This window comes from Zosterops lateralis (genome assembly GCF_965231275.1).
Source record: "Zosterops lateralis genome assembly, chromosome: 14".
Lineage (NCBI taxonomy): Eukaryota > Metazoa > Chordata > Aves > Passeriformes > Zosteropidae > Zosterops > Zosterops lateralis.
The window spans coordinates 4696373-4710419 of NC_139774.1; the positions used below are offsets into that span (position 1 = coordinate 4696373).

General features: G+C 38.5%; 1 protein-coding gene across 6 annotated transcripts in view; it reads right to left on the reverse strand.

Annotated features, from left to right (window-relative positions):
- The window catches only part of TENM2 (teneurin transmembrane protein 2), a gene marked incomplete at its 5' end in the record, with an annotated part of 486538 nt that overhangs the window by 219193 nt on the left and 253298 nt on the right, over positions 1 to 14047 (reverse strand). For all 6 annotated transcript variants that reach the window (XM_083871601.1, XM_083871600.1, XM_083871599.1 and 3 more), the window contains one exon: positions 1479 to 1688. In XM_083871601.1, the coding sequence (XP_083727727.1) occupies positions 1479 to 1688 (210 nt within the window). The remainder of the gene's footprint in view (positions 1 to 1478; positions 1689 to 14047) is intronic.

Below are 14047 nucleotides of genomic sequence, written 5' to 3' on the forward strand. Positions count from 1 at the left end.
TGAAAACACAAAGACCCTTCAATCAGCTGGATCACCCTTATTCAGAAAAGGCTGAGCCCTGCCAAGGCCTCTGGAATGTTTCTAAGGCATAAACCACAGTGACTCAGAGATAAATCACACTAAAATCCTGACCCCCTCCCCATTTCTGTGGCTTCTACAGAGATGCCCATCACAGATTTTGAGGCCTGCAGCTCCCAGTTCACCCCAAATCCCCTAAAAACCCCTCAAAAGTGGTATCATATTTTCCATAACAATACACTCGAGGAGCAAGGAAGCATGCTCAATTTCTGAATTATTCTTTATTTGTGTAATTATATTTTAACACACCTGAACAGGGTTAAAGGATGACTCAGGATGGAAGGAGCCCCAGGAGGTGCCCAGTCCAGTGTCCTGCCACTCCAAGGCAACTCTGAGATCAGACTAGCTCAAAATTTCAGCCAATGTGTTCTCAAAAAGCTCCAGGACAGAGGCTGGACAGGCTTCTACCTGCTCTAACCCAATGTTCAGGGAAAAATTATCCCTAACATCCACTCTGAATGTTCAAATTCTTCTCCCTGCTCACCCTTCCCCAGCCCCTGTTGAAGAGGAGGTGTTCAGGTGTGCTCTGTGCACCCCAGAACCTCCAGTGCTGCTCAGAGCAAAGAGACCCCTTGGGCAGACCAGAAACTGCACAGAGGCTCTAAACCTATTGTGTTCAGTTAAATAACACACAACATGTATCTATAATAAAAAAAAAGAAGGTGCTGGAATAGCTTCTTTTGACTTGTCTTTATTTCTAAAAAGGCATTGCATCTTCCTCCCTCAGTTTTTTGGCTGTCGAAAGGAAAAGTCAGCACCTAGTAATAAAAATTAAAATAAAATAATAAAAAGAGGAAAAAAAGAACAAAGAAAACCTTAGGCACTACAGATTACATGACTGATAGAGCTGCAAATGTTTTAAAACAGTGGCCTGAGAGACAAGAATTAATTTGGTGAAAAATAGCAGATCTTAGTTAAATGTGACATTGTAAGTATAGAAGCAGACAGATTCAGAAACAAGAACAGACACAGACTGGCAGAGGCAACATGCATTTTTATATACAAAACCTCATCACCAAATGATATATTAGATTAGCCCATGCAGAAAAAAGAACCATTGCGTGTACATTTCTCTCCTACCAGATGCAACAAGGAGCAGGAAATCTACTTTGAAAAATAAATCCCTCTGATGACGAGAATTCAATAATATTTTTTACACAGTTCCTACCATACTTCAAACTAAAAATCTCTCCACAGTAAAATGAAGGAACACCATATATGATGGATTGTGTTTCCAGGAATTTTCCATTAAACAACCCAGTAAGATTTTCTTTGCCCCATTTCCATAGACGCTCTCAATTTTCTGCTGATGCAAGAACACATTTGCACATTAAAAAAGAACGCACAAAACTGGCACAAACATGTCACAAACAAACTCCATATGTTTGCAATTTTCTTACCACTGCTGGAAGCCTGCTGTGGCCCTGAACACGCTCTCAGCAGGTATGAATTAGGGGAGAACTCCTCATCAGGATTGGTGTCCATGATTTGATGGGACGTGTTGCTGTCTAGCAATGGCATCTGGCAGCTAACTGGTGGAGGATTATGAGAACTGGGCAGCTGAGCAGATGGGAGAAGGCTGGACGAGGATGTAGGTGGAATGGGACGACCTGGGAAAGAGGACACAGGGATCAAAGATCAGCAATGAATGTAATGAAAAAAAACCCCACCAGCCGAGTAATTGCACGGTAACAGTCCATGGTTATGTTCCATTACTGCCCTGCACAGCCCCTCAATCTCCCCACTGCTGCCAGCCTGTCCCTTTGTACCACATTTCCTGAAATTACATCACAGCTGTAAATCTCTTAAAATAATAGGAAAAGGCTGATTGTTTGGGGTTTTTTTAACCAGGAAAATTGCTTCAGCACAGGAATCTCACAGAGGCATGAAAGAACCATGCAACGGCTTTCTTCAATCTAAGGTTCTTCCTAAAATGCTGTGGATCTTCCCAGATCCCACTGACACATGTCACAGGAGGGGACAGCAGGACTGAAAGGCAATTATTCCACTTCAGAGATGGGCTAAATCTGGGATCTGGGCTGGCAACTCTCAGCCCTGCTGTCCTTCCTCTCCCATTGCTTCCTTCACTGGAGCTGTAGGAGCAGAATTTCCTGCCCAGCCAGGTTAATTCCACCCTGGAGCCCAATCCTTAATGGGTATGAAATATCTGAGCCCACAGCAACAATATGGTCTCGGTCACCTAAAGCAGTGACACCAAGGCAACAACAAAAATGTTCATACTTATGTATTTTATTCTTTTCTGAACTCCCATAACTTTACATTAATCCATTCCATCAAATGCACACAGATGAAGACAGGTTTTGAGGGTTTTTGTTTTGGGTGGTGGTGGTTTTTTTTTTTTTTTTTTGGGTGTTTTTTTTTTTTTTTTTTTTTCATTACAAGTTTATCTAGTGCATTGAAGAAATTCTTCATGAATAATTTAAATGTAAGAAAATATGACCTTTGTGATGCTGCCAAAGTCTGTAAGGCAGAGATCTGCTACAAATGTTAAAACACAGCAAAACTACACAAAATGGTGTATCTTTATTTCCATCATTCTTAAAGAAACAGTAACAGAGAATATACACTGATTTTCTCACTAGTTATACCCTCATTTTGTTGAATCCAGGACCTCTCACATATGAAGTACCCTGAAGTTTGTACCATTAAGCAAATATATGGAATCACACATGAAATTCCAAATGGGGGGGAAGAAAACCAGAAAATGAAAATTTACAGCTCCCACATATAAATTATATTTGGGATGAAGCAATCAACCAAAGACACACAGAGATACTGAAAACTGCCAGCTTTGCACTGCCTGGTACCAGCAAATAGCATGAACTGTTTTCTTGCCTTCAAAAACTTTTGAAATTAAATAAATACCAGAACACAGGCAAGTGACTGTTATGATTATTTGTTATTATATTTTCAGCACTGGATAAACTGATAAGATTGAATGACCAAGTTATTATATGACAGAAACGAATTTAAGCTACTCCACAGTAACTCCCACCTGCAATCCTTTATGCTACAGAAAATTCAATATGCATTGAATATTTTAATTGTGGACTTGCATTTATGAGGAAATAATTCTAATATTGATGATAGGAATAATTACTGTTATTATTCGTGATTATGCTATTCTTATGAAATACTACCATGAATATCCTAAACATTCCAGGGAAGTGATTGAGCAAGACCAGCTTCTAATTATTTCTTTGCAATGTGTTGCAAAGAAGCAGAGAGGCTGAGGTTTGACACACCTCTGACAGGAACGTGACACTCGTGCCCACTGTGTGCATTTAATTTTCACATATTCTGGCTCTGCTTCAACACTGTGGAGTTGAAAGAAGCAGCTTTATAAATTCTAAATCTGCATTGACTGCATGTATCATATGGAAATATATTACTATGCTATAAAACTGTTGGATGTGTGAGGGTATGAGATGAAGGAAGAAAATTTTCTTTTTGTGGAAACTACATATGGTATTTTAGAGCAATTTAGGTACATTTTTGCAGAATACATTGAGAAATTAAAAAACCCTCAAACCTTAAGAATTCTTTTGTCAGGAATGTTAATGACATTGTTACCATCATGAAATAATACAGCCCAAATCCCTGAAGAAAAGGCAAAATGTCTAATTATTACAGCTCTGTTTGTAGGTGAGAGGAACAAAGACATGAAGCTGTTAAAATGTTGCATTATTTTGGTGGGAAGTTGGCTCCTGAGGAAGATCTGCCCCACCAGCACAGGCTAATGGCAAAACAGGGATGTCTGTGAGCCACAGATTCTACTGCCAATCCATCCTCTGGTCAGATTGCCTAATAAACAGCCAAATTTAACTCAGGCTTTTCTTGTGGTTGGAACATTCTTGATCTATCAAGTTGATTTTTTTGCATCTACTAAACATTAAACTGCCACCACATCCTCACCCTCTCTGAGGGACTCTTAACAAACATCTTCTCTCTCTCCACTCCCAGCTCCTGAAACACATAGCATCTCTTAGGACACCCAGCCTTTTGTGAAATTTGTTGGAAAATGAATTGAAAAATTACTGAACAGGAAGAGAAAGGCTTTTTTGCCTTAGGAAATTTGTGGATTTGTCCCAAAGTGTGGGGATGCAGTCAGGCTATAAAGAGCATGATACAAATACATTTATTTGTTACTAAACACTCTTAAGTGAGAAATGAGGAGTTTGATTCATAATTACATTAACATCTTGGTCAACTAAGTTCAATGTAACATTTAAAAGAACAGGTTCTGTACACTTGAGCTCCTTGTCAGACCCATCCATGTGCCTACAGATACCTCAACAGTCGTATTTTGAGCCTCCCCACATCTTTAAAATATTCTAAATTTCCATTGCTTCTCAATGGGATTTGCAATACCCTACAGTCTATACAAATGCTGTGACACACGATAACATCATATCCTATTACACTGCTGTTTTCAAAAGTTAAATCATAATAGAACTTCCTACAATTTGTCTTCTTATAGTAATATATTAAAGCTTCTCTGAATAAGTTTTTTATCTAGGTGAGCATTGACAGACTCCTATGTAATGTATACTTACAGTGACAGTAATAATGTAATTGTGTAACAGTCAAAGAAATATAAACACAGATGCAAATGCTAGAAAGGGAACCAGGCTTAAAGCTGATATGTTACATTTTCAAAAGGGAATTGTATCCGTTCTTGTCCCAATATCTGTTCATAGGCATGTTCATACTGCACATACTCACACATGAAAGAGATTAGTACAGATACTGAATGCAGCATTTGTAAGGCATTTTTCAAAAAGCAAGCAGCCAAGAAGAAAAAACAAATTTCCTCTCCTCCCACCCCTTTCTCCTACCATTTATCTTCCTTTTTAGAGTGAAGGAAAAAACGTGGTAACTCTTCATTCAGACTTGGGCTTGCTTTGGTGTTCCACACCACACAGCACCTCAGTCTGCCAGGGCCTTCTTTACCCTCTTATTCCATTTTCCTTTCAAATCAGTCTCATGTTCCTTCACCAGCCCAGGAATTTTTATGAAACCATTCCTCAATTACTGCTATGCTTTAAGTCCTTAAGGCTTAAAATCTGCTGTAGAACCTACATTCAGAAATCAGGCCATGCTCACAGCTGGTCATGTCTCAAGCTCAGACAGGGGAGAAGAGTCCTGTTCATCTCAATCACAATAACACATTGAGAAAAGAGATACTTCAGCTGCTATTAGCCTGAAAGGCCACACCAGCACCAGAAGGACAAAAAAGAAAAATACAAAGGAAAAAAGACTGCCTGCAATCACTCCCAGCATGAATATACATAAACAAGAGACACAATCAAAGAAGAGATGCAAGCTGCTCATCAGTTACTGAAGGATATTTGAGTTACACTTCTCATACTCTCTGGTCTTCTTCCTCCTTTAAAGGACCTGTAGAGTTTTGTGGATAAATAAGATAAATAAAGTCCACGTGTATGTAAAACCCTGAACTCTATATTACACCATGGTGCATGACAGGAAACAGGGAACCAAAAAACCCCTCTGGAATTTAACAATTTTAAGCAGTAATCATGGAAATTTGCATTCCAAAATGTGTGTGCATAATTGATATACTTTTTATATACTGAAGTATATTTACCCACAAACTCTAGATATACATGCCTAATATCCAAAGCCATACATTATTTTAACAGGTTTAAAGATGAACCCAGACTCCCTAAATAGCTATTTTGCCTTTAATTTGGCCAGGAGAGAAGATCACAACCTGTGTGTTTCCATTTCACACTGTTAAGTTACTCATTTCAGTAACTCCTGTCATCAGAAAGTACCTGAGCCCCAGGGGTGGTAAATACTGATTTCAAAGCTTATTGTATCAGTAATGGAATTCTCAAGCTTTTTCCATCAGCAGAATTCTCTTCTAAGATTAGAAATGTGCAGCAAACATCTGTGTAGACTCTTCAACCCTGTGCATTTCCAGCACGAATGTCATATACCTAAGCAGCCTATCTTCATTGACAACTTACACTTATAACAGAAAATCTTCCTATATATAGAGGCTCTTATAAGCAAGATCAGCTTTCAAAGCTTTAAACAACTGTTAATCTTCACAATCAAGGGGTTATGATACAACTGTTCTGTTCTTCTCTAAGGATGGCTGCCAGTCAAGCAGCCAATAAACATAAACGACATGCAATAACATAATTAGTCACATATATTGCTATCCATAAAGCCTCTCTGCTCTACAGCTCTGGCCATAAGGACCAGGGCTCAGAGAGAAAAGATTCACACAAGCCAATGTCTCCCTGGGCATGTTAGATTGCAGAAAGAAGGGAAACTTTAAGATAACTGTGTTTTTAAAAAAACAGCTCTTTGGAAGATGGAGCAGAGTTCAAGTACTAATGATAAGGTAAGGACATTAATATAATGTTCAAGGAAGTTAAGGAAGCAAAGAGTGAAAGCAGAAGAGTTGTTTCTCCATAACTGATGGCATCAGAAACACTGTGTGAAACACTTAATTGGCAATTAAGATTTTGACATTTACTGATTGAAGCTGCTGATATTCATGTTACACCAATACAAAGTATAGGACCTCGTGCAAAGAAATCACATAAAATTATGTTAGTGACTTACATGATGGACAGGATCATTAACTGCAGTTACTGCATTGCTCATTTATATCAAAATTATACACAGAAGACAATCTAGCAATGAAATTGGGGGGATATTAACTAGAGGTGATGGAAGAGAAGGATCAGATCTCTGCCTCCTTTGCTCCCTTCCATCAGGAAAGCTGGACAGAACCAGAACAACGACCACAGGCAGAACCCTGTAACAGCTCACAGCCCTCCTCCACTTCAGACATTCACACTTTGTTTCAAGTCAGTCTAAACTGAATCACCTACATTGTCAGCGTTGCTAAGTTCACTTTAAAGAGTGAGAAAAGCTGCTAAATGCGTCAGGAAACAATTAGATAAGTAAGATGCACGTTTTTGCAGTGCAAAGCACTATAAATTAAGCAGGCAGTTGATGAAGGAGAAACTTCCCTGAGGTACAGCACATTCACCAGACTCTCTCCTTCCTCCCCAGAAAAACTGCCTTCTAGAAGAAAAAAAAAAAAAAAAAAAAAAAAAAAAAAAAAAAAAAAAAAAAAAAAAAGTAATATCCCCTCCTAATATGTATGCACAGCACTGCTCACCACTGGCCTGGGCACTCTTAAACAGAATTACTTTTAATAAATTAAATACCTATTGTCCTAACTGGAACAGGGAACATAAATATTTCCTCCTTAGTGAATTACTACAGTTCAGTGACAAGGGTGGGGAGCAGCATGTATGATTTTTGTAGCTAAAAAATGGCATTTATGGCATTTGTGCTTCCATGCACTGGGGGCCAGCAGAGCCCCAGCAGGCAAAGCTCTGCTCAGGAGAGAAAGTTCTTCCCCCTTGAGCCAATCACCCTGTGCTGCCCGGGAGAGAGGCAGGACAGCAGCCAAGAGTTACCAGGAGCCAGCAGAGATGCTCAGCTGTACAGAGCACTGACTCCACAAACCGAGCTTCAAGGGGAGGGACAAAACAAAAGTCCCAAATGAAGCCTGTGAGCAAAAGAGGAAAAGGAATCCGACAGTCTGTGGTTATTTTCTTCAGCACCAAGTTGTTTCCTCTTGCTTAAACTTCTGCACTTCGTCTAAGGCAAACAGGATTCAGAAGAGCAAAAGATAAAGATATAAATCAGGATTTGGATGACAGAGAGTTATCGCTGAGGAAAGGTACTTCCAGCTCTCCTGAAGCTCCTATCTCTGAGAGCAAACGGGCACAAAACCAGCCAAGCTAAGAAAAAGATTTTCACAGAGTCTATTTCACAAAAGTCAAAGGAGAAAACAAGGCCTTTCTAAAAGCCCAAACCTGTTTTCTGATGTGTTAAGGTACTTTATGCATCACAACAGACAGTAAGGGACACTAAAGATGCAGCTGATGCCATCACATCATACCAGAGAGAATGGCCCTGAGAAAATTAAAAGAGAACAGCAAAAGAGAGATTTAGACACAGTAAATCATCACCTGTGATTTATACAACAGTGAATCAGCAAAGGCAATTCAGTACCACAGGTTGTGTTTTTCCCACTTAACAAAATTAGTAACTCCCTACATCTTGCTTAGCTTTCTCAACACTTGTTAGAAAAACAAAACAACAAACCATTGAAATAGATTCATATTAAATATATTTCTTCTCCCTCTGCTCTGAAGTAAAACCATTTACTGCACAACCAGGAATACAGTCTGAAAACTGTAGATAATAGAAAAGGGAGAGATGAAGAACCACCAGCAAGTCCTGATCTCTGTTTTTTTTATTACAGATCCATTCCAGAAGCTCGTTTAAGCTTTGTTATCTCCCTTAAACCATTTGACCTCTGTATGTGATTAATATTTTCTGCAGCACTGCGCATGTGTAATCTCTGAATATGGAAATCACTGTACCAATGCAAGATATTATCATTGCAAAAACTCTGCAGGAGAATGAGACTAACTTGGAAATCAATCACTTCTGACTTCCAGTGCTAAAGTTAAATTAATTTTTCTAAGCAATCCATCTACAAAATGTATCAGTTGTATGAAATTTGGATATTAAAAATACGTAGACAGTCATGACTTCAGAATTATCTAAACCAATTCAGTATGTAAAGGAATAATTTGCTGCTGTCAAAAGTTAATGTCACTTAATTCTTGTCTTGTTAAATCATCTGATGCCCCTTTCTTTTTTAGTTAAACAAAGATAAATAATAAAAGCAATTTACAGCTAGAAGATGTTAGGGTTCTGCAGCTGTTCAATGTCTTCTGGGCAGATTAGATTCTGTAATGAGAAGTTACAAGCCTCATTTTATAAAAGCTGTTGCTGTCTCGGGAAAAACATCAGTGAATAAGATTAGAAAACCCTTTTCCTTCATGAACCTATTACACTCGCAGGCTGATTACTTGGCATATGTTTGATACCTTCATAGCTGGAAAACAGTAATTTGTTTCAATGATTTTTTCCCATCACTCATAAAGTCAAAATGTCTCCTCTAATATCCTAATACCCTGCCTCTGATTCAGGCAGGAAAAACAGAGACAAATGCATGGGAGCACAACCCACACCAATCAGAATTAATTTAACTCCCCTAAAAAAAGGTTCTACTGAACTAACTATAACTAACAGTAACTAACATTAAATTGTAACTTATCAGCTGCCTTGTGGGACAAAAATAACGTTCTAAGATTAGGAATGTATTTAGAAGAAACTTATTGGAAGATCCACAGCCATATGTGAACTTTATGGTAACTTAATAATATGTGCAGCTTTTAAAAACTTTTTAAAAACTATCAATCTTATCAGCTAAACATTCGTGTCAGGGAATTCCACTAACAAAGGGGCTGTAATTAGGCCCTGGGTAGGTAATTAGCACACACCCTGTGAAATCTTCCCTCTCGGATCAATCTAGAAGCACTTGGTTTGATCTGTATTCAGAGTTCAGACTAAACTGGGCTACAAACTTGTTTCCACTATCCAAACACCTTCTGTTTACCTTCACCTTATTTTAGTGAAATTCTAAGTACTGTTAAACAACCACTCACACCTTTCTCTACCTCACATCCCCCTGAACGTTGGCTTTATGTCTATTAGAGAAATTTATTTCCAGGAACGTTGCAACACTTGGTGATTCAAGTGCCTGGAATCGCTAATAGGTGGGATAAATAACACTGTCTTGAACAAACACGAGAAAACTCCAACCTGTAATTATTTAACAAACTCTCTGAGAGTGGAGCATAGCTAGTACTAGAGCTGGTGGGAGTTAAGTAATGATTATGGGATTTGTGTTAACTCTTTGCAGCCTCCTAAAAGAGCAGCTCCATTTTCTGGAGGAAAAATGAGGAATGAAAACAAGGCTTCACATGATCCACATTATGCAAATAGCCAAATAATTTAAATTATATGCTTAAATCTGCTCTATCATGTGCCAGTGCTATATTCTGGCTAATTCTGCTTCAGGCTATTAAAGTCGGCTTTTCTTAGTTCCACCTACAGTTAAAATATGGTGTTGCTATTTGTTTTCTAGATGTGTGGTGAGCACACTTTTGAATTAGTGCTATCCCACTGCTGGGCCACACTAGAGATGTTTGTGTTTTAGTGCTGGGAGATAGGGAGATGCAGTGAGAACAGCATCAGGAATTGTTCTTCCATTATTCTTGATGTTTAAACTTAAATGACATAGTCTTGAGATCTATATTTTCCTTGCTTCATCTGGTTTCTTCTCTCAACATCCAGTCTTGCATTTTTTACACCCCCCATATTGACTTAGCAGGAGCTTTGGGTGCACAAGCAAATGAAAAGTTTGACTTTTCAGTCCCCTCTGTCGCTGGTAGGATTTTCCAAAGCACAAAAGCATATCAGAATTTAACTTCCCTCTGTCTTATGGCACTAAGTAAGACAGGTAGCTATCCTTTTTCCTTAAACATTTACCAGGTGCTGCAGAAGTTTAAGACTGTTTAAGACTGAAGTATAAACTATGTGTGCCCCTACAGAAGTTACCACACCTGTAACATTTCCTCCTTCCAGATTGAACCACCATCCCAGCATTTAACAGCAAAACACAGTGAAACCTCCACATGAGTCAATAGGCAAACTCTATTTTTGCCTTCAGCACAGCCAGGGTTTCTGCAGTTTTCTGAAGTCCTGAAAAGCTTCTGAAGAGGGAGAAGCTTCCCCAGCCACAGTCTTTTCCTGACTGGAATACGAGGCTGCTGTGCTCATTGAAGGCAGGATAATTCTCTGTGCTCAGGTCTAGGTGATGCCTTGGGAAGGCTGAACTGAAACAGAGACTGGACAGAGCTGGAGAATAAAGTAGGGATTTATTGAAAAGCCTCCAGGATACACCTTGGGCAGGACAGGGCCTGACCAGGGCTACACCCGAGGTGGACCCAAAATGGTCACAAAATGGACAAATGGTCACCATGTCTCACACTTTTATAAGTTTTGGATCATTTGCATATTGGGGTTTAATTGTCCAATTCCAGCTGCAGGTTGTGAGGTCCCATCCTTCTTGTTCCTCCCCTGAGTCCACTGTTGTTTGGGCCTGAAATTTGTCCTTGGTCTCCAGCAGGAAAAGGATTTGTTTTGTGTCCCTGCTCTATGAAGGGAGCTGACTGACACTTAATATGAAGCTCAGAACTACAACCCTGGGCAGCACAAAACCTGAAATACACGAAAACTCAAACTTAAGGCATCATAGGAATACAGCCTGGACCCAAACCGCAGTTTAAAATCTAAGGGGAAGTGAAATACCATCACTTATGATGAGCTAGACCTAACTAACCCTTTGAAATCTCTCTGATGTCTCCTGGCAGAGCTAGCTATACCCTGAAGATGGTAAAGAATACACACAGTACCCCAGCATGGGATTATAGACAATCTACCACATCACTTGCAAATAAGCAGATAAAATTTTCTTCTCATCTAGTATTGAAAAAGGTTTGGAATATTTCTGTCTTTGTAAAGGTGATTTCTAGTTCAATGTTTGGGAAGTAGACTCAAATAAAGAAGTAGCATGTAAACTAGAGCTAAGGCCACACCTTAGCTGAACACTGGAATCTGCTCACTTTGCTTACACAAAAACTGAAAAATATTTATTCTCAAGTGAGAAGGTTTATGTCAAATTTCCCTTTATGTGAAAAGATTTAACCAAAATAAAACATGAGTGGCAGACTGCAACACAACAGCGATCAGACCATTAATTATTTTACCACTGCTGTGCATTGCCATAATTAATGGCACTCCGTGAGACCAATACAGGAAATTAAAATTTCCTTTTAATGAAAAGAAATTGCAGACATGAAAGACCACTATATGAAAAATGGATCTTGATTCTGCAGTACTAAAATAACCTGTAACCTGATTAAAAGGCATTTGGAAGCACAAAACTAGATGTGTTAAAAAGGTAAGAATTCTTTTCATTATAGTTACAGTTAGAGTTGCCAGAATGAAGGAATAAAGATACATGTTCTTCCCCTGCAACAAATGGGCTCTGTTCCATGCTTTTTGGTAAAGCAAAAACCCCACTGAAAATCAAACAGGCTACAGAATAGCTTGAATGTACCATTCTGTATTGCAGCACAAACTGGATCTTTAAAATAATGACAGTTTCTCTCATCTTTTCAATCTTAAAGCACTTTAAAACTACAGCCCAGAAATACATGGACAGAGAGAAATTAAAGCAACTGAAGCTGAAATATGCTACTTAGGAATCCAAAGTTTGTTTACACCATTAGAAGGCACTCAAATATATATCCCCATAAATGACAAGGTCCCAGCAGCAAATTAACAGGAACAATTTTCCCATCTCAGGAGCTGTCAAGATGGGCTCTGTTAGCCAATTTATCTTACTCTAGCACATCTCTGGTGCTTGTCAATCAATATGTGAAACATTTGGTGTTGATTGCCATTTTTCTATCCACTTCCTTTTGCCTCTCGTACCAGGCAATTTACTGCAAGTCAATCAAGGTTGAAGCAGACCTTGTTTAAATAAAACACTGTTGAGTTCTTTTCACACCAACAATTTCAAAAACAGAATGAGCTGTAGCTCTTCACATTTACATTTATACTACTTTTTCTGTTTTTCCCAAATGCCATGCTCAAGCTATAAGTCATAACTAAACTCAGCCGAAGGCTTATGGAGAAATCAGTCAAGGAAGATGAACTGCATGCAACTGTATAGGCTTTTGCTGTCAAAAATCCAGGCTATCAATGGAGATAGAGAACACCAAAAAGTACTTAAATAATCTGGGATTGTTTCTTTTTTACCCTTCCTTGAAGTCAGGTCTCCACACCAGAAAAACAGCTTCTAATTCTTGTCTGAATTTCTTAACTCTGGATAAATGTTTCAAATATTCATCTATGCTGCTATTTTAAGATAAGAGGGAGCTCAACTACTGTGTTTATAGCTGTGTGTTACAAATAAATACATGAAGAAAATCAGTTCTCCCAACTTAGAACTTGGTCCCATGTTAAACACACCAACTGCTTCCCTCTCACATCCAGATGAAACAAACAATGGCAGAACAATCTCAGGTCACATCACATCGAATTTTGGCACTACCTTGGCATCACCTGTAAGCAGTAAGGAAGAGAAATAGGACAAAAAGAACATCCTTTGCATTACATCATTTTACAGGTGTACAACTGAACAATATGCACTCACAATATGCAACACCTGAAATTTTTAAAACTTTGAATTTGCCTCTGCACACTAACAAATAACACCCACAAAACCTTTCTACTGTGCTCAATGCTGGTTCAGTTTTTAGGTTCACCATGGGCTGCAGAATTAACCCCACAACAATTCACACCAGTGGCACACAGAACTACTTTCTTCTGAGCTGGAACAGCCATTCAACACCTGCTAGGTGCTACAACTACATTTAGGTGCTAAAACTACATTGATTTATTAAGGATAACACCATTATTTATTACATCTCCATAAGCTAAATTCAACAATGTACAAGAGCAACAAAGGAAAATGCAAGTCAGACCAAGCCCTAAGATCCCGAAAGTCATAATCGCCTATGGGTAACACAGGACATATTCCTTTAATAACAAAGAGAAAGAAAGTGAGTATGTTACTGTTATTAGTAAGATCATCCACTCCTGCCCTTAATTCTAAAAGATACAAAAAGTCCCAGACATTCAAAACCTCACAAGCTCAATCACACATACATATGTCAGTATACATAGAATATATATTATTTTAGAGATATTATATATGTACAAATAAGAGAGTAAATACATCACTCTCTTTATGTTAGAAAATGAATAGCCATTGAAAGAGAAAAAAAAACATATTCAGTTTCTTCCCTGGTCAACAACTTACAAATTTGCAATAACTCCCAAAATTGTCTGTAATTAATAATACCTTGTAAAATTTAATGACAAGAAGATCCCTGGTCATTTG